The 22,836-nt window shown below is 49.2% G+C and overlaps 1 protein-coding gene across 3 annotated transcripts in view; it reads left to right on the top strand.

The window, feature by feature from the left end:
- RAD52 (RAD52 homolog, DNA repair protein) overlaps positions 1-22,836 on the top strand; it is a 632,693-nt gene that overhangs the window by 369,853 nt on the left and 240,004 nt on the right. For all 3 annotated transcript variants that reach the window (XM_069628612.1, XM_069628610.1, XM_069628611.1), the window contains exon 5: positions 20,243-20,310. In XM_069628612.1, coding sequence (XP_069484713.1) covers positions 20,243-20,310 — 68 coding nt within the window. The remainder of the gene's footprint in view (positions 1-20,242; positions 20,311-22,836) is intronic.

Below are 22,836 nucleotides of genomic sequence, written 5' to 3'. Positions count from 1 at the left end.
TTCACTAATAAGGAGAATATTGTACTGCATAGGTTGAGATTCTACACTCGCAAACAGGAAGGGAGCGAGACCGTGGATGACTACATCACCAGGATGAGGGAACTCGCTTCTCTGTGCGCCTTCGGAGAAAATGCAGAACAGGTCATCTGCGACATGCTCGTCGTCCACACCAACTCTAGGAAAGTGCAGGACAAATTCATCCAGGAGAAGGAGGTCACCCTCGATAAAGCCATCCAGATTGCCAGGGCGGAGGAAGAAACCTCCAGCAGACGCAAGGAGGCGGGAAGTCACCTGCCTGTGCCCGAAATGGCGGCACTACAATGGAGAGGTCGCAGAGACAAGCAATCCCGCGACGGCCCCAAGGACAAAAGTCCCAGGAAAAAGGAGGCACCGAAATGCTACAGATGCGCCAGTCTCAAGCACATGGCGAACGACCGCGACTGTCCCGCCAGGAATAAAGAATGCTCCAAGTGCGGACGCATTGGCCACGTGGCTCCAGCATGCATGTGGCGGGAGAAAACCGTGTCCCGTGTCGACGGTGACTGCACCTCCACCGATGAGGATGAACTGCTGGACAGACCCATGGTTGTCATGGTCAATGCCCCCCATGCCAGGAGAGAAAAGCCCCACTGCACCATTAAAGTGGACGGAATGGAAACGCGCGTCATGGCTGATTCGGGATCCGACCTCACCATTCTGCCCATCGACACGTACAAGGAGATGATGGGACAAGAAAGAGTGGAGATTAGATCCACCAGGCAAAAACCCACCGTGTTTGGAGGGGCAACGGTCGACCTGTTGGGCTACATCAAGGCCCGCATCGATTTCAAGGGGAGGTCTACCACCACCAAGGTGTATTTTTCCCCCAAAGGTCCAGCCGTGCTGGGGTGGGATGACCAACACAAACTCAGCATGAAACTAGATCCCAGCACTCCGGAACAGGTGCTCATGATCTCGTCAGGAGCAGCGCAAAACTATAAGGAGATCTTTCCAAACCTGTTCTCCGAGAGACCGGGAAAAGTGAGAAACTTCGTACACAAAATTCGACTGAAACCCAACGCCACCCCAGTCAAGCGCAAAGTAAGGGCGGTACCTGCCACCGCAAGACCAGCTTTGGACGCTCACCTGAGGAAGATGGTCGTGGAAGGAACCATTGAAACCGTGGAATCCTCGCAATGGCTGAGTCCGGTGGTACTAGTTAAGAAGAAGTCCAGCAACGACCTCAGGATCTGCATCGACCTGAGAAGCCTGAACTTGGAGGTGATCACGGATAGCTTCCCGCTCCCCAGCATCAATGAGATCGTCCTCATGATGAAAGAGGCGGCCATTTTCTCGAAGCTGGACATGCGTGATGCCTATCACCAGATTCCCCTACACAAGTCCTCCCGCCCCCTGACGGCGTTCATCACTCCTTTCGGCACCTTCCAATACACCCGCATGCCTTTCGGGTTATCGTCCGCAGCATCCGCATTCCAGAGGATGATGAACTCCCTATTGAAAGGCCTCACCAATGTCTCATTCTTCCAAGACGACATTCTGGTATACGCCAAGGACAGCGAGACCCATGACAAGGCGCTCAAGTCAGTCCTAAGCAGACTTCAGGAGGAAGGCATTCACCTACGCCATGAAAAGTGTGTCTTCGGGGTGAACAAAGTAGAGTATCTTGGGTACTGCATCTCGAGTGATGGGGTGAGCCCCAAAAGGAACCTCATGGAGGCCATTACTGAGGCGCCGGCGCCGATGTCTAAAGAGGAACTGCGCTGATTCTTAGGCCTAGCTGAGTACTATGCCAAATTCGTCCCCAGGTTCTCTGAGACCACGTCTCCCATGAGGGAGCTTCTGAAGAAGGGGGCAGCGTACTCTTGGGGCCCAGAACAAGATGAGGCTTTCGGCGAAATCAAGAATAGGATTCTACACGCGCCGTGCCTTAAACCATACAACCCTGAATGGGACACCTACATCACCACTGACGCCAGCGCATACGGCCTAGGGGCCACCTTGACCCAGAAAAAGGGCGACACAGAGAACATTGTGGCGTTTGCATCCAAGGCATTATCCTCATCCGAGAAGAATTACTCTACGGTAGAGAAAGAGATGTTGGCATGCGCTTGGGCCGTCGACTACTTCAGATCATACGTATGGGGGACAAGATTCAAGTTGATCACCGATCACAAGCCGGTAATCCACATGCTGAGCCCGGGCGGCACCAAGACGGCGACCCCCAGACTGGCCAGGATCGCCGCGAAGCTCCAAGAGTATACCTACGAGATACAACACATTGCGGGCTGGAAAAACGCACAAGCGGACTGCATGTCCAGGCTCCTCAACCAAAGCGCCCCCGGCACCACATTCCTGGAAGACGAATGTGTCGTTGCGTCCATCGGCGACCTGAGGAACGTCGAGTACATGGAAATGAGCGAGCGCCACTGGCAAGAAGAGTTCGAGCAGGACTTCGCTCTAAGGCACGTAAGCACCTGGGTTCGAAATGGATGGCCCAACGAGAGAGCGATCCCTGAAGGCCTTCGTCCCTACTGGAAGGTGAATGAGGAAATTACCGCCAAGAACGGTCTCATTCTCAGAGGTGATCAAATCATCCCACCCAGCGGAATCCGTAAAGTCATACTGTGCAGAGCACACTCGGGCCACTTAGGGTGCAACATGACCAGAAGAAGGATACGCGACGCATACTGGTGGCCAGGTATGGACCAAAACGTTCGGCAGATGGTCGATAGGTGCCACGAATGCTCCAACAGCGACAAGCGCCTAGCCGTGAGGCAAGCCCCCATGCTGCCCACCGAAGTCCCCAAAGGGGTGTGGCGAAAACTGGGGCTGGATTTCATAGGGCCGCTGGACAACATGCCCCCTGAGCACAGATACGGGATAGTCTTGGTCGACTACTTTTCCAAATGGGTGGAAGCTGACTTCACCCCGGACATCACTACGGGAACAGTCATTGAAACTCTGACCGCCATATTTCAGCGGGAGGGCCTGCCCGAAGAACTCGTCACGGACAACGGAGTCCAACTAGTATCCAGGGAAATGGAAAAATTTCTCAAGCTTAACAACATCAAACAGCGGAAAGCAAGTCTATACCACCCACAGGCAAATGGCCTAGTCGAGCGGGCCAACCGCTTCATCAAAGGGGCGCTGCAACTGGCCCACGCCTCGGGCCTAGACCCATACAAGACGGTCAAAGAAGCCGTAGCGGCTCACCGTCTCACCCCCAACGCCATCACAAGTGTTTCTCCGTTCCATCTGCTGAGGGGGAGAAGGGCGGCATCCTCACTGGTACCACCATGGCTTCAGCAAGTGAGGGCCGACGAAGACGTCGACATGGCTGACGTAACGTGCCGTATGCAGCGCAACAAAGAAGCAATGAAAGCACAGGGGGACTTGCGCCGAGCCGCTCGACACACACAAGTCAACAAAGGGGATCTGGTGAAGATACGACTTCCCCACAAGGACACCACCACAGGTTCCAGATACAGCAGTCCCATAGAAGTCATGGAGAGAGGGACAAACCACATCCGCACCAGCGATGGCAGGAGATGGAATCTAGAGAGGGTAGCCATGTACCGCAGGAAAGATGATACTGTACACTCCCCTGGAGACACTGGAGGAGATCAGGTCTGCCAAGAGCCATACGAGAACCAGCATCTCCCGAGTGGAGACATCATAGAGCCGCAACATCGCAACGACTTCGCAAGCTCCCTTTTCCCAACCACACCCAGGGGATCACTGCAAGGAGCTGGACAAAGAGATCCCGATTCACCAGCACCCTCCCAAGGACACTTCATCGATCCTGCTACATACCCGGATCCTGGCAGGCCCCAGAGAGAGAGAAGGAAGCCCGGGAAATATGCGGACTTCATCATGGAGTGACCTCCCATTCCTTTTTCCCAGCAGAGGAGGTGTGTGGGGACATCACGTGATCGCGGGAGCGTGTTCTCGCGAGATCTCGATACACGGGATCTCGCGAGCCCACGCTCCGCGGGAAAACGTTCCCGCTTCAGAGTTGGCGCCCTGCCAGCTAGAGCGGTCGTACAGGAGCGCTGCTCCTGATTACACAAAAAGGAGAATCAACTCCAGAACCATCACTACAGCTCATAGGGCATAACACCACAGCCACTGGAGGCTTCATGGGGGCCCTATGAGTTTACGGCGTGCCACCGGTGAGCACAACCCTTCCACAGTGAAGTAACTGGGGAAGCACAGGACCTGGTCAGTTTAACAGTGAGTAAGCGCCCTGCGCCACCAGTCCGCCTTAAGACATTCTCCCTTGTTCTCAGTCAATAAAGACTGTCGGAAACCCTACTGCGTCCTGTCATCCATTCAGGCCACAACACAAACATTGGTTCCTTTTTGTGCTCTCCACTGTGAGCCTGAGGAGCGGGAAGTGCGCCAAAAACACAAATGCCTGCGAAAGGCAACGATAGGAGGGGCCGTGCCAGGCTGTATATAACCTGGCCAGCGTCCTGCTGCAGGAGAATCCAGCTCGAGTAGGACGCCCGCCGTACGGAAAGGACCTGTTTTTCATTTTCTTTTGTTTTGTAGGAGCAGCTGCTGTCGAGCCTGAGCAGTGAGGAGGACGAAGCTGACCCCTGCATAAGCACGAGAAGAGTCGGAGCAGATCCGCGATGTGTGTGCCCTGGGGCCGCCGCATGGAGCTGGTGTGGCGGAGAGCGAGGAGCAACGTCGCTGAGGCAGAAGCTGGCCGTGCAGCTTGGAGCAGGAGAGGCATTTGAGGAAGCAGAGCAGTGTGGCGAGGGAGCCCGAAGTGGAGCCGGTGCCAGCACGAGTGTGGGTAACGTTAGTAAAGGCAGCAAGGAACCGGAGGGCGGAGACGGAGTATCAGACAGCGAGTTCCGGAGTCGGGACCCATTTTTGAGGTGAGCCACCGCACACAGGAGTAAGGGACATAGAGGCCCGAGCCACACAGGGGTGAAATTGGGACTAATGTTTTAGTACGTTTGGTGGGCAGAGGACCCAGGCTGCATTAGGGTGAAAGAGTATTGCAGCCAAGCAAACAGCTCTGTCAATCTGCGAACGTGACTCGTATGGATTTAAAGAATTTTACATTTAACTAACCGGTCTGGGCAAGGTGAAAAAGCAACCAAGTTGCCGGGCTGCATGTGTGAAAAGAACATATTTGGGTGTAGTCAACATTGGCCTACAGTGAGCGCTGCTGAATCCGGCACACATCGGGTTTTGAAAATTTTCCAAGGAAGCAAGTGCATTGGATTACTTACTGTTGGGGCTCAGTGATTAACATAGAACAAGGAATCGATTGGGGAGAACACTGGTATTTATGCCACAGAGGCTAGACCTCATTGATCAAGAGAAACACTGAAAACAGTTGGTGGCTATGGTCATTACCTGAAGGCTGCTGCAATTTTTGCAGTGTGTATGCCTGGGTTTTGAATCGAAGAACATGCGGTAGGCAGTGCATGTGCTAGAAGGCTGCTGCCAAGAAGAAAGCTTCCTCAATACAGGTGGCTGGAGGCTGTTGCTAGCGGAAAGCCAATTTCAGAGTTTGCTGCTAAATAAGACTTTTGTTTCTGCTCTGTGCAGGTGCCAGGAGGCCGCTGCTGAAGAACAATTCCATTGCAGTGCATGTGCCTGGAGGCTGCTACTAAAGAAGATCCCATTCTGCTATGACAAGGAAGATGGCCACACAGGCTCAGGGTATGCCCGGGTTCTGCTGCCCTGAGAAAGCCTGAGAAAGACCTGGAAGCTTTCATATCGATGGCACAGTTGGTAGCTGCCAAGCAAGGGCCAAATTGGTTGCACATGGTGGACACACATCTGGACGACGAAGCAGCTGGGCCAAAGCCAGAGGGCGGATTCACCACTATTGTTCCCTAACTTTTCAGCTGATGAGGCGATGCGCGAGATCCAGGCCATAGAAGATGAAGGAGAAAGCGGGCACAGCGAGGAGGAGGAACCAGCAACCAAAATAAAGAGGACTCTGACTGCTAAAACGGAAGCCAGCAGGCGGAGGAGGCCAAGAAGCGAAAATCAGGAGGGGCTAGAGGAAGGGGTAGAGAGCAGGCGCCCTTACCTGCTGAAGCTCCAAGGAATAGTGGCAGTAGACCCAGTGCTCCTATGGCCAACTCAGCGGTGGTAGCAGCAGAGGGACCTGCATCCTTGGAGCAGGTGAAAGGCATGTTCATGCAATGCTTGCCAGCATGGAGAAATAGGGGTATTAGTAAATTGTTGTGCGGTAATGTAAATGCATTTAATCATGTAGGTAGAAATGCTGAGGCTGTTCGCCAGCAGGGGGAGAATCAGAGGCCGAGGGGCTTGGAGAGGGTACCAAGCCCCAGGGGCACTAGTCAAGCCTCCTCAATTCCCCGTGAAATCCTATCGGAGGGTTGGGGGGGTTGGTCAGTTGCAACAGGTTTTGGCAACACCAGCAGGCTCACAAGGGCAGGGGACGGCGTGGGAGGTTCAGAGGGTGGCACTGTCCCGGGAATCCCCTTTTGGAGGGGGTAGTCAGTTGGTGCAGCCGATACCAATGCCGGCAGCCAGCCAAGTACAGGGTTTTAGTGGGGGGGGGGGGGGGGTGATGCCACGCAGTATGGGAGGGCAATGCCGGGTTTTGCCCCTTTATGAGCAATGGGAATTCAGTAGTTTGGCACATTCCATTGGCCTATAAGAGGATTTGGCAGAAGGAGTTTTTTTAGATCCTTAGCTTGTTGGACATGGAGCTTGTGGGGATGGGCTTGCAGGAGTTATCTGAGAAAGAGACGGAGAAGTATAGGGAGAGGCCCAAGGTGGAGGAGAGCATCCACAATTAGTTGGCGGCTTTTAGGATGCTGGCATCCATTATGATCGAAAAATTCCCACAGGATGCTGGGAATCTGTGTGCTTATGAACAATACATACATACATTGTACTTGACTTATGGCGGCGACGCCTGGCTAAAATATGATAGGGGTTTCAGGCTCAAAATGCAGGTTCGGCACGCAATATCCTGGGGTGAGGTTGATGTGAGGGGGTACATTGAAAAAATATTACCTACAAGGGAGAAGGGGGACAAGGCCCAGGGCGAGAAGCCTCATTTTGTGAAATTCAGAGGGTCTTGCGTGTACTGGGGAAGGGGGTCTGTTCGCGGGCGCTCCTCCTGGAATAGTCATCCCAGTTATCAGGGGGAGCAGGCGATGTGCTGGAATTTTGCAGACGGGTATTGCCCCTTTGACAGAGCATGTAGATTTAAGCACACGGGGCAGAATTTCAGGGGACCACACCTCTCCTTCCGGCGAAGGGAAGCAGAGGAGTAGCGCTAAACCCAAAGAGAAGGCTAAGCGTAATTGTGACCCACTTGCCCACACTGGTACTCCTGCATGAATTGATTCCTTTTCTAAATTCATATCACAACAGTGCGGATGCGAAGTTGCTCTGGGAAGGTTTCAGGTGGGGGTTCAGGATCCCTTACAAAGGGTCGGTGGGGAGCAGGGAAGCTGACAATTTGAAGTCAGCATTGAGAATGCCTAAGGTTGTTGCACAAAAGGTTGCTAAGGGGATCAAGCAGGGGAGGGTGGCGGGCCCATTCACCTCCCTGCCATTGGAAAATTTGGTAGTTTCACCTTTGGGATTGGTACCAAAGAAGGAGGAAGGTCAGTTTCGCCCAATACAGCACCTTTCCTTCCCCGAGGGTGCGTCGGTTAACAACGGCATAGCCGAAGAGATGTGCAGGCTCCACTATGCATCGTTTGATGATGCGGTGGAGCTGTTGAGGTCATCAGGGAGAGGCTTACTAATGGGGAAGGCTGACATTGAGTCTGCGTTTAGGTTACTACAGATTCACAAAGCGAGCTATAATTTGCTGGGCTTCAAGGTGAAAGAGGAATACTTTGGACCGATGCCTACCGATGGGCTGTGCTATTTCATGTGCATACTTTGAAAAGTTTAGTACCTTTTTAGGCATGGTGGAGTAATGCACTATCTTGACAATTTCTTGTTCGTCGGGAAAGAGGGGACAGGGGAGTGCGGGTCGCTCATGAGCATGTTCCATAAATTGATGGAGGAAATGGGGGTCCCGTTGGCCAAGGGTAAGACAGTTGGGCCACTTACAAAGCTTACATTCCTGGGAATCGAGATCGACTCAGTGGCAGGGAGGTGCAGGCTGTCATGGGACAAGGTAATGAAGCTGAAGGAAGTAATCAAGGAGTTGAGGGGTAGAAGTAAGGCTACCTGAGGTAGCTCCAGTCATTGGCGAGTAACCTTAATTTTGCGGGAAAGGTCATCCCTGCGGGCAAGGTGTTCGCCAGGAGTATTGAGCTCAAAACAGTGGGTTTGCAACATACGTCTCAGCATGTGCGGCTGGGGGCCGAGGTGAAAGTGGACCTCAGAATATGGGATGGGTTTCTGGATGAGTTCAACCGAATACTGCTATGGAGGTAGCAGTGGCCCACTAGTGAGAAACTCATCGGGCTCTTGCGATTTCGAGACCATTTTGGGGAGCAACTGGTGTGACCAGGCCTGGCCGTCTACATGGCATCAGGAGGGGATTACCAGGGACATCACATTGCTGGAGCTGTTCCCTTCGTAGTGGCTTTAAAGTTGTGGGGGAAGGAATTAAAAAACAGGAAGGTGGTGCTCTGGTCTGATAACTTGGCAGTGGTCCAGATCATCAATCAGGGGACGTCCAGCAACACAAGGGTATTGAAGCTTCTTAGGGAGCTCACAAAAAGCCTACTTAAATTGAACACGGAAGTTAGAGCTCGACACATTCCGGGGGTAAAAAACGTGGCCGCTGACTCGCTCTCTCGTTTACAGTGGGAGAAATTTCAGGGGAACTGTCCAGAGGCAAGCAAGATGATGACCCCATTCAAGGCGCAATGGTGGGGCTTGATTGGGAGGGATCTGAGTTCTTTAATCCACACAGCTCTGGCCCCCCTGGCCCCCGGCACAGCAAGAAGATACACTGGGGGCTGGGATCGGTTATTGGCCTTTCAAGGTGAAATGTTGACGGAGGGGCAGAGGGGAGCGCCAGTACGCGCTTTTGTCGGATGGGGCTGGCGGTCTGGGAAAACCAGATCCTGGATGTCTTATCATTTGGCAGCAATAGCTCATTATTTCAAACTCGGGGGTGGGAAGGCCGACCCCACCAAGGAGCACTACATTTTGATGGCTATGAAGGGTTGGGCTAAGCAGACGGATAGGAAACCAGATGAAAGGCGGCCCATCGATATTGTAAAGCTGCACAGTTTAATTGAAAGCCTACGGTCGGTTTGCCATAGCAAAAAAGAGAGGGTTTTGTTCACAGCGGCCTTTGCATTGGCCTTCTTTGGAGCCTTTAGAGTAAGCGAGCTGGTGCCTGAAAATAAAGAAGGAAAGGGCCGTGGGTTTTCAAGGTTGGAGGATGTTCAGTTAACAAAAGAACAGGTATGCATTTACCTAAGAAGGTACAAGACCGATCAGAAGGGGATAGGGAGGACGGTCACCCTCTAGAACATCCAGGGAGCTTAGTGTGTCCAGTAGCCGGCTTGACAGCCTACCTCTAGGGAAGGCAGCCGGCGGGTGCGGGGTCCCCCCTTTTCTTACACGGGGACAGGTCGGCCTTGAGCCGTCGTCAATTCAGGAGGGTCATGGACATGGCATTGGATAAGATGGGAGCAACGGGGGGTGTGTTTGGTACCCACTCCTTCAGGATGGGGCAGCCACATCAGTGGCTGAGGTAAATCTGGGCCCGAAAGCAATCATGAGAATCGGGGGATGGAAGTCTGGGTGTTTTAGGAGGTACATCAGCCTGGACAAAACTTAGTGTTAACGACTTCCTTCTCATCTCCTTCCAACTAACAACAGCACGGAGGAGGAGACTGTCCATCTGGGTAGTGGGGCATTCATTTGTGTTTAGGGCCGGAGCAAGCTGGACAGTAGAAAGAGAGGAATTGACCGCTGGCAAGTACCGGATTTGGTTGCACGTGGTGCCCGGAATGAGATGGGCACAGCTGCAAGAGCACATCAACAAATTGCTGGGTAAGCAACACAGGCCTGATGTCTTGATCATACATATAGGCGGCAATGATTTTCCAAGCTTGGGGACGGGGGGGGGGGCTTTAATGAGGGAGATGATACTTTCATTGCAGGAATTGTCCTCACAGTTGGGCGAGACTGAGATCTTGTGGTCTGAGATCATTCCAAGGCAGGAATGGAGGGGTGCTGAGAGTCATTCAGCAGTGGAAAAGTTGAGGAGAAAGTTGAATGGAGCAATGGCAACATTTTGTAGGGGCAGAGGTTTTCCCCAGATCAGGCACAGTCTGATCAATTTGAAATCCCCCGGAATACTACTTGAAGGATGGAGTGTATTTGTCAGCATCGGGCATGGATCTGTTTTACTGGAATTTGTGCACAAAGCTGCTGGAATTATGATGTAGGAAAGGGGGGAGCCGTGGTGGGCGTGAACACACCTACGGCGTGGCGTTTTTTTGGCGACTAGTGGCAAGATACAGACTCCAAATGAGCCGTGGGAAAGCCGGAAGGGTCTTCACTCTTCTCAGGACCAGTGCTTCTTGAGGGCCTAAGCGGCAGGGGCGCTGATGGTAGCAATGAGGGCTCAGCTTCCCCTGAATAAATGGCATTCCCCCAGCCCAGGAACACCTGCAAGGGTAGGCGGGGCTCAGACAAGAATGGTTGGGGGAGCTTTAGCCTACCGTGCACTTGGTTGGGAAAGTGGGAAGGTAGTTTTCGACATGGAGCAGTCGCCGCAACTTCAGAACTATTTTCACAAAGTTTGTTTGCAGTGTTTTGAGTTATGTTGTGAAAATAAATCTGCTGCCTTTTTATGCCAACAAAGAAGACATGTCTCATTCTGCACCTTACTGGGTGGGATACCAAAAGGGGCAAAGAGAATGAGCAAATGTGTTGATACAAATATGGATAAATGCCCAGGTTATGGAGGTAATGACGTAAGAGATGGAGGAGGTGCCCTAATAAAATAGGCAGGGTCCTCCTCCCTGCTTAAGGGGGAGGTGTGCTAGATGCAGCCTGAGGGGCGGGAAGTGCACCACAACCAAGGAAATGCCAGTTGAAAGGCAACAATAGGAGGGGGCGTGCCAGGCTGCATATAAGCCGGCTGGCGTCCTGCTGCAGGAGAATCCAGCTTGAGCAGAAGGACGCCTGCCGCACTGAAAGGACCTGTTGGATGTTGATTTTGCAGAACGGCGAGGCAGTGTTTTGGCGACCAGTGGCAAGGTAGAGACTCAGAATGAGCCGTGGGAAAGCCGGAAGGGTCTTTGCTCTTCTTGGGACCAGCGCTTCTTGTGGGCCTAAGCGCCAGGGGCGCTGGTGGTAGCAATGAGGGCTCAGCTTCCCCTGAATAAACGGCATTCCCCCAGCCCAGGAACACCTGCAAGGGCAGGCGGGGCTCAGACAAGAATGGTTGGGGGAGCTTTGGCCTACTGTGGACTTGGTTGGGAAAGGGGGAAGCAAGTTTTGGACATGGAGCAGTCGCCGCACCTTCAGAACTATTTTCACAAAGTTTGTTTGCAGTGATTTGAGTTTATTATGTTGTGAAAATAAATCTGCAGCCCTTTTATGCCAACAAAGAAGACATGTCTCATTCTGCACCTTACTGGGTGGGATATCAAAAGGGGCAAAGAGAATGAGCAAATGTGTTGGTACAAAGATGGACAAATTCCCAGGTTATCGGGCTGCAGCCATATTGCAGCTGCGCAACTGTGCCTCCCAGTCTCTTCCTTTTATAAGGCCTGCTGTATGCAGGCTGTTGGAGGGTGGTGTGGTGACTGTGTCTATTTATAACATACAAGCAGGTTAAGGGCAATTTTGTTTACCTTTCTTTTAATAAGATGCTGCTGCTCCAGTGAGCCCTCTGTGGACAGGTGGAGTGAGGCTGCCAGGGGACGTCCTTGGAGGCAGGCAGTTATTTTTTTATTTGCTTCTTTGTGTATGTTGTGCCTCAGTGCAGGAGCAGAGCCCATGGCGCAGCTGGTTCTTTTTTTGTGTTGGGCCAGAGCACCAATGCAGGAAGGGGCTCCAGAACATGGGGAAAACATTGGTTCCTTGTCGTGCTCTCCACTGTGTGCCCATGCAGCCCAAGAGCCCAGCCTGAGGGCAATCTTCTATCTGGGTCTCCCCGGGATGTTTCAGCAGGTGTCTCGACACCATACCAATCCATGACCTCTGGCATACCTTTTAGTCTCCTGCCAGTGGGAATAATCTCCCCTCAGTATTTCCCTCCTGGATTTTGGTATCCAAAGTAATTTATATGCTTCCTCCAGACAGCCTTTAAGATAGGTATTTCACTCCCTTACGACCTTCCACCTCTTTGATATAGGTTGGTTGGTCTTTCATTTATCGTTTCATTGTTAGTTCCCATGTGAATCTGTCCCCCTTCCAAAGGAAAATCGGGATGTTTTCAAATGGCCTGCCACCATTTTAAAATCTTTGTACAGACTTCAAGTTGTGACTGATTTGTATATCTTCTGCTTTCCTCATTCAAATGCGACAATGACCGCGGGACGTTAGCACTGTTATCAGCGCTATCTCACATCCCCTTTCTACTCCTCTCAGTAGTATGCATCTCCCCCTTTCTTGCTGTTAAGGCTCTGTTCTGTTCATGTCATGTCCACAGACAGCCAGGCCTGCCAACCCACCTCCACGGTACGCAGACATATGTTTTAAATATTTGCTTGGAAAAGCAAACCTTCACACAGGACCCATAGGATCTACACAACAAAGAGCAAGGCCTAAATTTGGGTTTGCTTCATAACAGACTTGAGATCCAAGTTCCATCTGGGAAGTTGTTCAGGTTGTGGATACTACATAACAATTTTCTCCGATGCTTTGAAAGAGAGTTCCTTTTTTGTAAACTGTAGAAATGAAAAGTAGCTGTGAGCTCTCATAAACGCAGTCACTCCTTTGGTCATGGTGTTGTTGTGACAGAAGTGATCGTTAAACTGTGACTAAAGGCAGCATAAAGGAGCATAAATGGTCTCCTCGATCAAGGAACACTGTGACAAAGCCACATTGTTAAAAAGGTTTGGGCTTCGAGAGGCTCTGGGGACCAGGGATGGCCCACCACCAGGCAATGTACGAACTAGTGTAGGTAAACTGGGGGTTTGCCAAGCATATTTCCTATACCAGTCCCTCGTGGTTACTATCTATGGAAACAGATAATGTACAAAGCCTTCAGTTTAGACTGTTACCATTTATGGAAAGACATTCCTTTTCCCAAAGCCCTATACAAGTTTCCACCTTAATGATACTTGATGCACATGACTGCCTCCCTTCAGGAGCCCCTGCTTGTGCCATCAGCTTCCATGTTCCCATTCATGAGCGCATCACTGAGCTGATTCTCGATTTAGTAACACATGCTTAGTTTGCTTCCCCGATGCTGCACTCCTGCATGGAATCGTTGGGGAGACGTAACCCTTTGCAGTCGAATCTGAGGCTGCCACCACACTTCTGCCTGACTTTTAAATGGCAGACTTGGCGGTTTTAATCCTTCGGCTGCCACTATACCAGCACTAGCTCGGACTCATTTCCAACAGTGTCGTCATGATTAGCCACAGGTGCTATGTTTTAATAAAAGGCAGAGAACAATTAAAAGGGAACACACAGAGGGAAGAGCCAATCATGTTCTGAGAGTAATGCAGGACCATGGACTAACAAATCAAAACCTTTATTAGGTTACCAAGCCAATCAAGAGGTACTCTAAAAGAGTACATGGCTCTGCTGTAGTTGTTGCTGACTGGGTTGCAGACCAGTAGTCAGACTTGGGAGAGGAGTGTGAGTTGGAGAGCAGGTTTGAGCAGACCCTTATGTAGCTCCTTCCCCCTTAAAAGGAAATGTGTTAGTGCCTTAAATGGTACAGGCTGCCCTCCCTGCCTGCCTGCAGATGAACTGTCCCTCACTGTGTGGGACAGTTTAAAATAAGAATGCTTGTTTTAGTATGCCTGGGACAGAACGCCATTTTTACTGTTATACTGGGCCCTCACTACTGAAGGGTCCAGTTGTGGTGCTCAGCTCAGTACTGCCCTGGCTTCCGCACTGCAGGCCCGTTAAATAGCCAAGTACCTGCTTGAGCTAGCCTTTATCCAACATGATGCCCTGTAAACCTGTGGGGGTGCCACTCATTTCACCACCACGACCCGGAACTACATCAACGAAGCAGCAGCCAAGTTGGAGTGATACTGCACAAATCATTGCCGCAGCCCAGAACTGATCTCTGTCAGGCGCTCCCTGGAAAACTGGGAGCACTGCAGGACTTCACTGTAGTGGGGCATGTCCCTTCCTTCCCAGTACCCCTGCACAGCAGCCATATTTCTTGGGTGGCTTCAGCAACATGGCCCAGTGATTAGGCCCCCAGCATTCATGCCTTTGCTTGTGCCACACCTGGCAGACTTGGCCCCTCATACCTTCTGCTGCTGCATCTTCCTCAGGGATGCCCTCCTCACATGGCCCAGACTGGTATCTGTGAGGCCCCATCCTCCTCCTCATCACTCGAGCGTCCCAGCAAAGCGGCCTGGGTTACCTGGACTATGGCCATTTGAGGGGCCGGCTTTTAAGATTGTCTGCACAGCCCACTGCTGCCAAGAGTCTTAAGAGCTGCATAAGGGGAATATCTCCTCATGCAGCCCTCGAAAGGCTTCTTCCCTCCAAGTAAGACTAGAACTCTTTATTCCAAAGATTGTTTTATAAAATGCACACTTTATCTTTTCTATATTTTCAAGATTGCAGCTGCTTATGGTTGGTGTTCTTTTTTTAGTGGTAGATGGGTTTATAGGTATCCGTTAATAGAGACTTGTGTGCTTTTAACCTAGGTTTATAGGTATCTGATAACGGAGCATTTTGTGTTTTTAATCTCTTTAATACCAAGCAACAAAATGCTGGTGTACTGGGAAAGCTTTGCCCGGTTACACCCATGGCAAGGCAGGAAGTCAGGCAAAGTAAAGAGCTCAGTTCACAACAAAAAAGGAGAGCACTGTCTTGTTTGTGTTGCCTCCTGTAAATAATACCTTGATATCCTTTTTTGATACCGTCCTTATTTACCTGTATGAGAAATTGGGACCCTTGTCCTTGCATCCATTCTGCCTGCTACCCTGTGTACCTGGACGCCCCTCCCCCCGCCTCCTCTTTTCCAGTGCAACAACTACAGGTTTATCAGAGCCATAGAGACCGGTAAGAGGCAGCGCGACAGGTGGTAAGAGTATATAAAAGGATAGTAAAAAGCTCTCCCTTGCCCACCTGAGCATGTCCCTGGCACATTGTGCTCAGATACCACCCCCATGCTACCTTTATGCCACCTATGCATGTGTCTACAAGAGGGTTAAGTTAAGGTCTGAAAATCTACCAAGAATAAGCTACCGGACTGCCCTAGGTGGGAGAACATGCCAGAGAGTGAGACTCCCTGGGCATGGCAATTTTGTGTGAAACTAACCACTGTTTGCGCTGAGGGTGACCCCTGACTGTAGGGTGATAACACAGCCTGACAAAAACCACAATGAATGGCTAAGAAGTACTTGCTGGTAAAAGTGTGTTGAAATTATTGGCGTGGCTGAGGGGCGCGGTCTATGGCTTGTGGATGAACATATCTAGGACTGGCAATTACCCTAAGCAAAGGGGAAGATGTTTTTTTGCTGTTAGGACAGTTTCAAGTAGTGGGCAGGACGCTATGTCCCAGAAATAAGACTTATTCTTTTGTTAGGGAGCCCTGGGTAAGACCAGTATTCCCATAGTTAGGCCCTTGCAACACTTTGAGTGAACCTAGCCTTACGCTGTTTCACATTATAACCCTTATTATTTCTAGTTTAATTCCCAAACACCCTATAGGGGTTACTCATCACTCATTTTAAGAGAGAATTACTATTTTGGGGGATTCGAGGGACATTTTTTAGGACCCACAACTTTTTGTTTTTTCCTTCAATGTTTGGGGGATCGTGACTTCTTTTGATGGCCAGAGGTGCTTCTCCTTCTGTCTCTGTTACGCTCACCTGGTATCCAAGGGGACACCACCCAGCCGAATTGGACGCTGGTATCCTTCTCAGTGGTTCCCAGATGTGGACTGTGGAGGAGGTTCTGCCTGAAAATACAGGAGGCGATGTTCAAGACTGGCCAACCGAGGCAATTAGCCTCCCACCACCCCACCCCGTATGACTTCAGCCCTTCTGGGCCCTTTCCTCACCTTATTGTTGAATTAGGTGTGCTCTCCGTCCTGCCTTCTTGGCAGGGGCGCGTTGTCTTTCGTGGGCGAATGCGATCTAGGTACTTCACTGACGCCGGCCCGTTTGATGTCTTTCAGGTAGGTCTTATCGCTGTTTTTGTATTGTGTTGTTATTCCTGCATGCCTTTCTTGGTTTAATAATGTCTCTTTTTCTTCCTTAGATATGCGGAGGTTCAGCGTGGCGTGTTGGCTGAGTTGGGCCTCGCCATTAAATGGTGGCGTGTGATGAGCACTACGATGCAGTAAGTAAGCGCTACGCGCAGCGATATCTTGCCTTTTCTAACCTATTTTCTCTTCTTTTCTCATAGTTCGCAGTGTTCGCCCAGCGTGTGGAATTCCAAGGCGATGCCGGCTGAGGGGCAACCTACCAGGTAAGCCTTTTGGAGCAGTTTGTAATATTGTGCTGTCTCTAATACCTTGCTTCTTTCCTTTTTTCAGATCCTTCGGTCCGGAAGATGCGCTGATCCAAGGAAGCGGTTCGCAAGAGCTGTGGGCGTTTAAAGATGAAGATTGCAGGTAAGATGCTGTTGCTCATGATGTTTCTTTTATCTCCCTGCAGGTTCTGCTTCTCCGAGGTTCGCGGGTATAGCTGGACACAGAGAGCGTCACGTTGCAAGATTGCAAAGTAACGCGAAGTGTGTTATCCAATTTTGGTTTGGTTTAAATAGTTTCAAGAAAGTAGTCCAGGTAAAGTAGTCCCTAGGCTACCACACCCAAAACAGTATACCGCATAGCTTGGTTCCTAGGAGCCAAGCTATGTGGATGCCTCCATGTTGGCTGACAGCTTCAAAATAAGTAGTCCACCTAAGCACATGTCTTTTCACTGTGTATGTGCCTGGCGCCATAGGTGCCAGGACTGGCTCCAAGAGGGCCTAAGAAGTGGATGCCAAGGCTTATAAGAGACCTGAGCCCAGACCTCTCCTGGTGCATGGGCTTGCCAGAGGGGTTTTTGGATGTGGGTCGTGACAGCCTCTCTGCTATTATGACCCTTTTACCTTACCTTTTACTATACGGTATTGGGTTGCCTTTAATGCACCCACTCACAGGTTTGCCAATCAGGTTCCCCATGTTTGTCCTATGTTCATTGTCACCCTACATAGGTTTTATGGAGTAGGTTAGTGGCAGATCTACTTGAGCTTTTTCGTCACTAGGGATGCAAGCCATTTTACTGCATTGGTAGCCTAGTACAGATTTTTGGTAACCATTGGCATGCATTTCTTAAAATCCTGCTCTCAACCATTTTGTAGTTTAAGGCTCCCCTTGCTCAGGGAAATCAGGAGGTGGTCTTAAAATTGGCTATTTGTGAGCCCACAGTGGCAGCCTCCAAACTGGTTTAAACTTGTTTTGGCCAAGTCTAATTCAATGTCTAATTTCGCTACTGTGTCGGAACCTTTGGCTATGTGGCAGTACTACTGATCAACCCAAATGGCTGTTCATCTAACCCTTTGCCCTCTCTAGTCATTGGTTGGCTAGGCTTTGGCCAGCCCATATTTGCAGTGAATGTAAGGCCCTGCCTGGTAACTGCTTCCATTTCTGTTTCCTGTTTTGCTGCTTGAAGAAGCAAGTGTGCTGCCCTGCCTGAGGAGATTTTCCAGCTGTTTAAAGCCCTTAGTTAGTCATACTGGCTGGATACAGTGTATTGGCCATAACCCAGTTTGTTTGTTCAGTAGTAAGGTCCAGTCTGGGCTTCCTGAAGTATCCTGCTCTCCCCACACATATACCGGCTCTAGCTGTCCTCTCTGGAATCATTGTCTGGGCTGTTTACTGCTGTCACACATCGTTTACCGACAGGATCTTCTGCTTGGCTGTGGGCCTATGCCGTTTCCTAGAAAGGGTCTGGGGCACCAATACCATGCACGATCTACTACTTGGGACATCTCAGTGCCTCCAGCCGTTACCTCTATCTGGGAATAAGGAAGTGGAGGTTGGGCACTAGGATAAATAGATCACTGCACTGATCATTTGGACTATGAGTGGGACACTGCTGCCAGTGATGGGGTTCTTAGGAGACAACGCCCCTCCATCTCGAATTGGTTTGTATAAGAGCAAGGTAGAACCTTGTTCACTTAGACGCTGGGTCAATGATTTATTCAATGTTTGGATATTTAAATAAGAATTGGTTCTAGTCAGATGAAGTCGCTCTTGGATGTTGTTTTAATTGAGGTATCAGCCAACACGTGTTTCGACCCTCCTGGGTCTTCAAGGCTTTGAGCAGTAAAATGACACAGTACAATATGTATGGGCATTGGTATTACACCCAAAGTAGTGAATTCCAGAGTAGGAGTTGGTAGTGAGCTGCATCATGTGAGAGGGTTGGCGAGCATTGTCACAACATAATAATACACAGCAATATACGTTATCATGTTACATGATGGGATTGGTGTAGGCAAACATGCAAACCTATATAGCACCCATGATGGGTTCTTGGATATCAATCATATTCACTGAGAGAATGAACCAGCGAAGAAGGAAAGAAAAGGGAGAATTGGAATGGTTAGCTCATTGCAAGAGACTAAGTGTGCTGATAATTACATGTATAATAAATGGTGTGTCAATGTGTTCTTACCGTGTAGTTCGACTTAGGGAGTCGGAGACGATGACGCGAGATTCAGATGAATCTCTGATGATGTGATGCCCTGTCTGGGAAAGTAGGTTGTCAATGGCGAGTGCTAAAGGTAGGTTGTAATGGGGTCATATTTAGGCAGTGGGGTAGTGAGAATCCTTTAAGACAATTACTGATGTTTTTAGAATATGCTGGGTATTGTTTAATGCTGTGTATCATATCTTAAGTACATATTTGACCTGCTAGATTTCTATGGGTGACTTAATACATTTTATTTTTAAAATAATTATTTTCAGTATATCAATGTGGAGTATTTTATTTTAGAGATGTGTGTGGACTTATTGTATGTACCCTTGTATGAGCCTTGTTGTTTTGTCCATGTTAACTACATTTAAGAGAGGTTTGGCTTTCCTTTCATTGCAGGAGTGTTAGCCCCCCGTTAAGGTCAGTGTTTGTAGTGCCATTGGTAGATGGTACAAAACCTGCTTTAACACTTATTCTGACAAATTGAAAAAAAGTGTTGATCTTTAAATTGATGAATCGTGTGTTTTCTGTTGAGCCTCTGTCACAGGGCTCAGAGCTTGTACTTGGGTGACCCTGAGATTTGTCTATTGTGGGGCGTGGTGTCCTGGCATAATCTGTTTCAGCAGCTCTTTGGATGACAGAAGGGTGTTTGTGGCAAGAATGATATTCTTGCATCTAGAGCCACATAACAGTAGCTAAAAGGTCCAGTTTGGTAGGATAAGAGTTAGAACAGAGGAGTCTCATTATAAAGATTTATGCGAGCTTGAATACAATATGCATATTTGGGAGCGGCTGAATGGATAATGCTGCATCCTGCTTGGAGGTTAATGGGAAGCAGAAATGCCCTTTTGTGTGCGCATACCGAAGGACAGAAGCCGCTTTTGTTGTAGTTGTGGATGTGTACAATATAAGAGAAGCAGTAGGAATGCAGTTTAGATTATTTATTGTGAGCAGTTGGGCATCTGGGCTAACGTGAGTAGCACTAGAGAGGCTGCGTTAATTTAAGAGTAAAGTATATGGTATTTTTGTTACCAAGTATTTTGTAAAATGTTGTGCTGCTCAAGGCCGCTTCAAAGCATGCTTTCTATGAGATTCCCTTATCTTTGGTTGCCCTCCCCACAGCAGGCTCCAGTGTTTTAATGTTTCCATTTGGCACCCCTAAAGGGTGTGTATGAATAAGACCTTTAAACAACCAGATCCTTAAAAATGTCCACATACAAATATCAGTTTGACAGATATTACAGAATAGTTGCAAGGCTGCTGACCCCGCTATAAGAGGAATGCAGATACGTCCCAGTGAAGGCAGTATCCAAATGAGCCAGCATTTTACGGGCATACACAATGCATGTGCACTCAATGAAACAAAAGCAGCACATAGCTGAATGCTGTCATTTGAAGCAACTGTACAACTTAAGGTGGACATGTTCAGACCCTGTTCTAAGTGCACTCTTGTTTTCTCATTGCAGATTTTGTTGATCTCAACAACGGAAAGTTCTACGTCGGGGTCTGTGCATTTGTAAAGGTTCAGTTAAAGGTAACCTTGGTTCTCTCCATTATCTGTTTGGCACAGACTGTCTTTGTTTTACTCTTCTGTTGAGTTCCTAAGGGTTGACTTGTCCCTACTCTGGCAGATAGCGATACTAGAGGCATACAGGCGATATTGTGACCAAGCAGCACCTACAAGGGCTGATTGTAGTGCCTGGAACTGATTCAGAAATTTGAACATGTATGTTTAGGATGATGAAGAATCTGCCTCTTTGAAGAGTGACCGTTTTGTATAAATGGGATACCTGTTGGCTATGGAGGGCTGTGGGATTTTGGCATGGATATTGCTCTTAAACGCAGGCCCAGGAAGTGAGCCCCCTCCCCATTTGGTTTGCAGGCAGATTCACATCCACTAGAAGATGCATACGTTACATTGATCTCCTCATCCATGTCTTTGATTATGGACTAGGCCCAATCACCCACGAGAGAATTTCTCTCCTTTATAGGGAGATATGAACTCCAAATTCCACATTTCTTTACTCCTAAGGTTAGTTTATTTGCTCACCTACAGTTCCTGTCCCACACTCCAGTGTTTGGGTTGGGTGCTGAAGCCACTTGGTCCCACTTCACCATCTATTCCATGGCATATAATGTGGCCCTTCATTGTTGAGAGACTGCAAAGGTGTGTTGTTAGCAGAAGGTGAAGCTTTATCCAATCTTAGACACTGAATGTTTACGATTAGCCATTGGCTCACATATCTCTATCTTTATAATAGCGCACAAAACCCACGAAGAGCATCCTAGTGCTACGAGATGTGAGTAACGTTAGAGTAACATTACACATGGTTCTAAAAGGAAGATGATTTGGGCCTTCCTAGATGGTAGCAACAAAGCTCTTCCCCTGAGGCCTTTGGGGTGCTTGTGCCACCATTTGGAAGGCACATGCAAAATGGACATAACCTACACCCTGATGCATTTAGTCTTGGGGTATTACAAGCAGGTCTTTGCTGCCTGTCTTGAGAAGACAATGGGCAATGTGCTGAACGATTTTACTACTTGCTGATGTGACTGCCTTACTACATAGCGATTTATGGGTAACTAGTGGAAAAGCCTGTGCACATGGGCTAATGTTTAAAGGAAGACATTTTCAGAGTATAAATATATTATGTGGTGCATTTTAATGTAATTTAAGTTAATAGAAAACATTTTTTTACAGGGTCTTGCTCCTTTTACGTGGAGGAGTAGTAACTTCAAAATCTCACAGAATCCATTGAAGGTTCGACATAGTACATAAGGCCAATTTGGACTCAAATATATAATGTTGAGGGATGTCGGAGTAATACCATTCACATGCAGCATGATTTGAAGTAGACATGAGATCATAAAATACATTAAATTGAAGTCGTCTTGGGCCTTTTTTGCAGCTAATTGTATGTTTTCATTGTTGAAATACACATTTTGTTCGCCTGGAAGATGAACTTGAAGTCTTATTGTATGCGTAAGGCAGCCGTTCCCTCTAGTGGTGATAACAGGGGACACGGGCATACTCAGCTGATGCAATTTATCAGTGTTAGGTGGCCCTCTGCTGTCCAAATTGCAAAGTGCACCCACTTCAACAACAGCTATCATTTCAACAAACAGAATGAGCACAGTTCTATGCGGTCATCTTCACCTTCCACTGTCGCAAACATTCAGAATAATTTCAAGTTACGTCTTTCCACCGCCGCTACTCTTCACACAGGGCACAGTGGTTCCAGTATCAATGAACAGTTAATTACCGGCTCAATGTGTTTCAGTCTCGACGTTTCAGTCTTTTTTTTATTTTTTCCTGCCGTGATTATAGCGCTGCATCATAGGGCTTCGGGGCTGCTTTTTGCCTCACTGTATGTGCTGCCCTGCACATGGATTAGGTGTTTTCTGATCTCTTCTGTCTACATATCCCTGCACCATGTGGTGCTTCCAACATGGCCGCCTGGGCCTTCTCTCCTCAGGAAGCACTGCTGTTTGAGGTATCTGCCTCCATCCTTCTCCCTGATTGGTGGGAGAGTGTGCTTTTGAGCACCAGTGAGGGACTGGCTGGCTTCAGCCAGCCCACTGCCTCCAAGGCCCACCTCTAAGGCCCCTGTCAGCTTCCCTGTCTGCTTACAGGCCGCTTGATGAGACACCAGCTACAGCCCAACCCTCCCTGATGCTGCTTCCCATGGACTATTGGACTACCATGTCTCTCCTACCATATTCTGGATGGATTAGTTCCCTCCTTCTTGATTCCCCTGTAGTTCCTTTCTCGACGGGAACTTCTCAGCCCTCCCTGTTATGTACTCATTTGAAGCTGTCTCTATACTTAATTTACCATCTGTCTCCCACTTTAAATTCCTTAACTGCTGGGCCCTCATTTAACTTGTAAGCCAAATTTGGGTGTGTCTTGCTTTTGGTGGAAAGTCAAATTTGGGTGTGTTTTGCAATTGAACTTTTGGTCATTGATTTTAACCTGCTAGCCCAGTGACTGCTCTAGACCGCTCTACTTGCTTACTCCTCCCTCTGCCTCCTCTCTTCCCACTCATGGCGCTTTCTGTTT

This window comes from Ambystoma mexicanum, chromosome 12 (assembly GCF_040938575.1).
Source record: "Ambystoma mexicanum isolate Mex_15411 chromosome 12, UKY_AmexF1_1, whole genome shotgun sequence".
In the NCBI taxonomy this organism is placed as follows: Eukaryota; Metazoa; Chordata; class Amphibia; order Caudata; family Ambystomatidae; genus Ambystoma; species Ambystoma mexicanum.
Note: the sequence above shows the minus strand (reverse complement) of the source record. Positions and strands in the feature narration are given on the sequence as shown.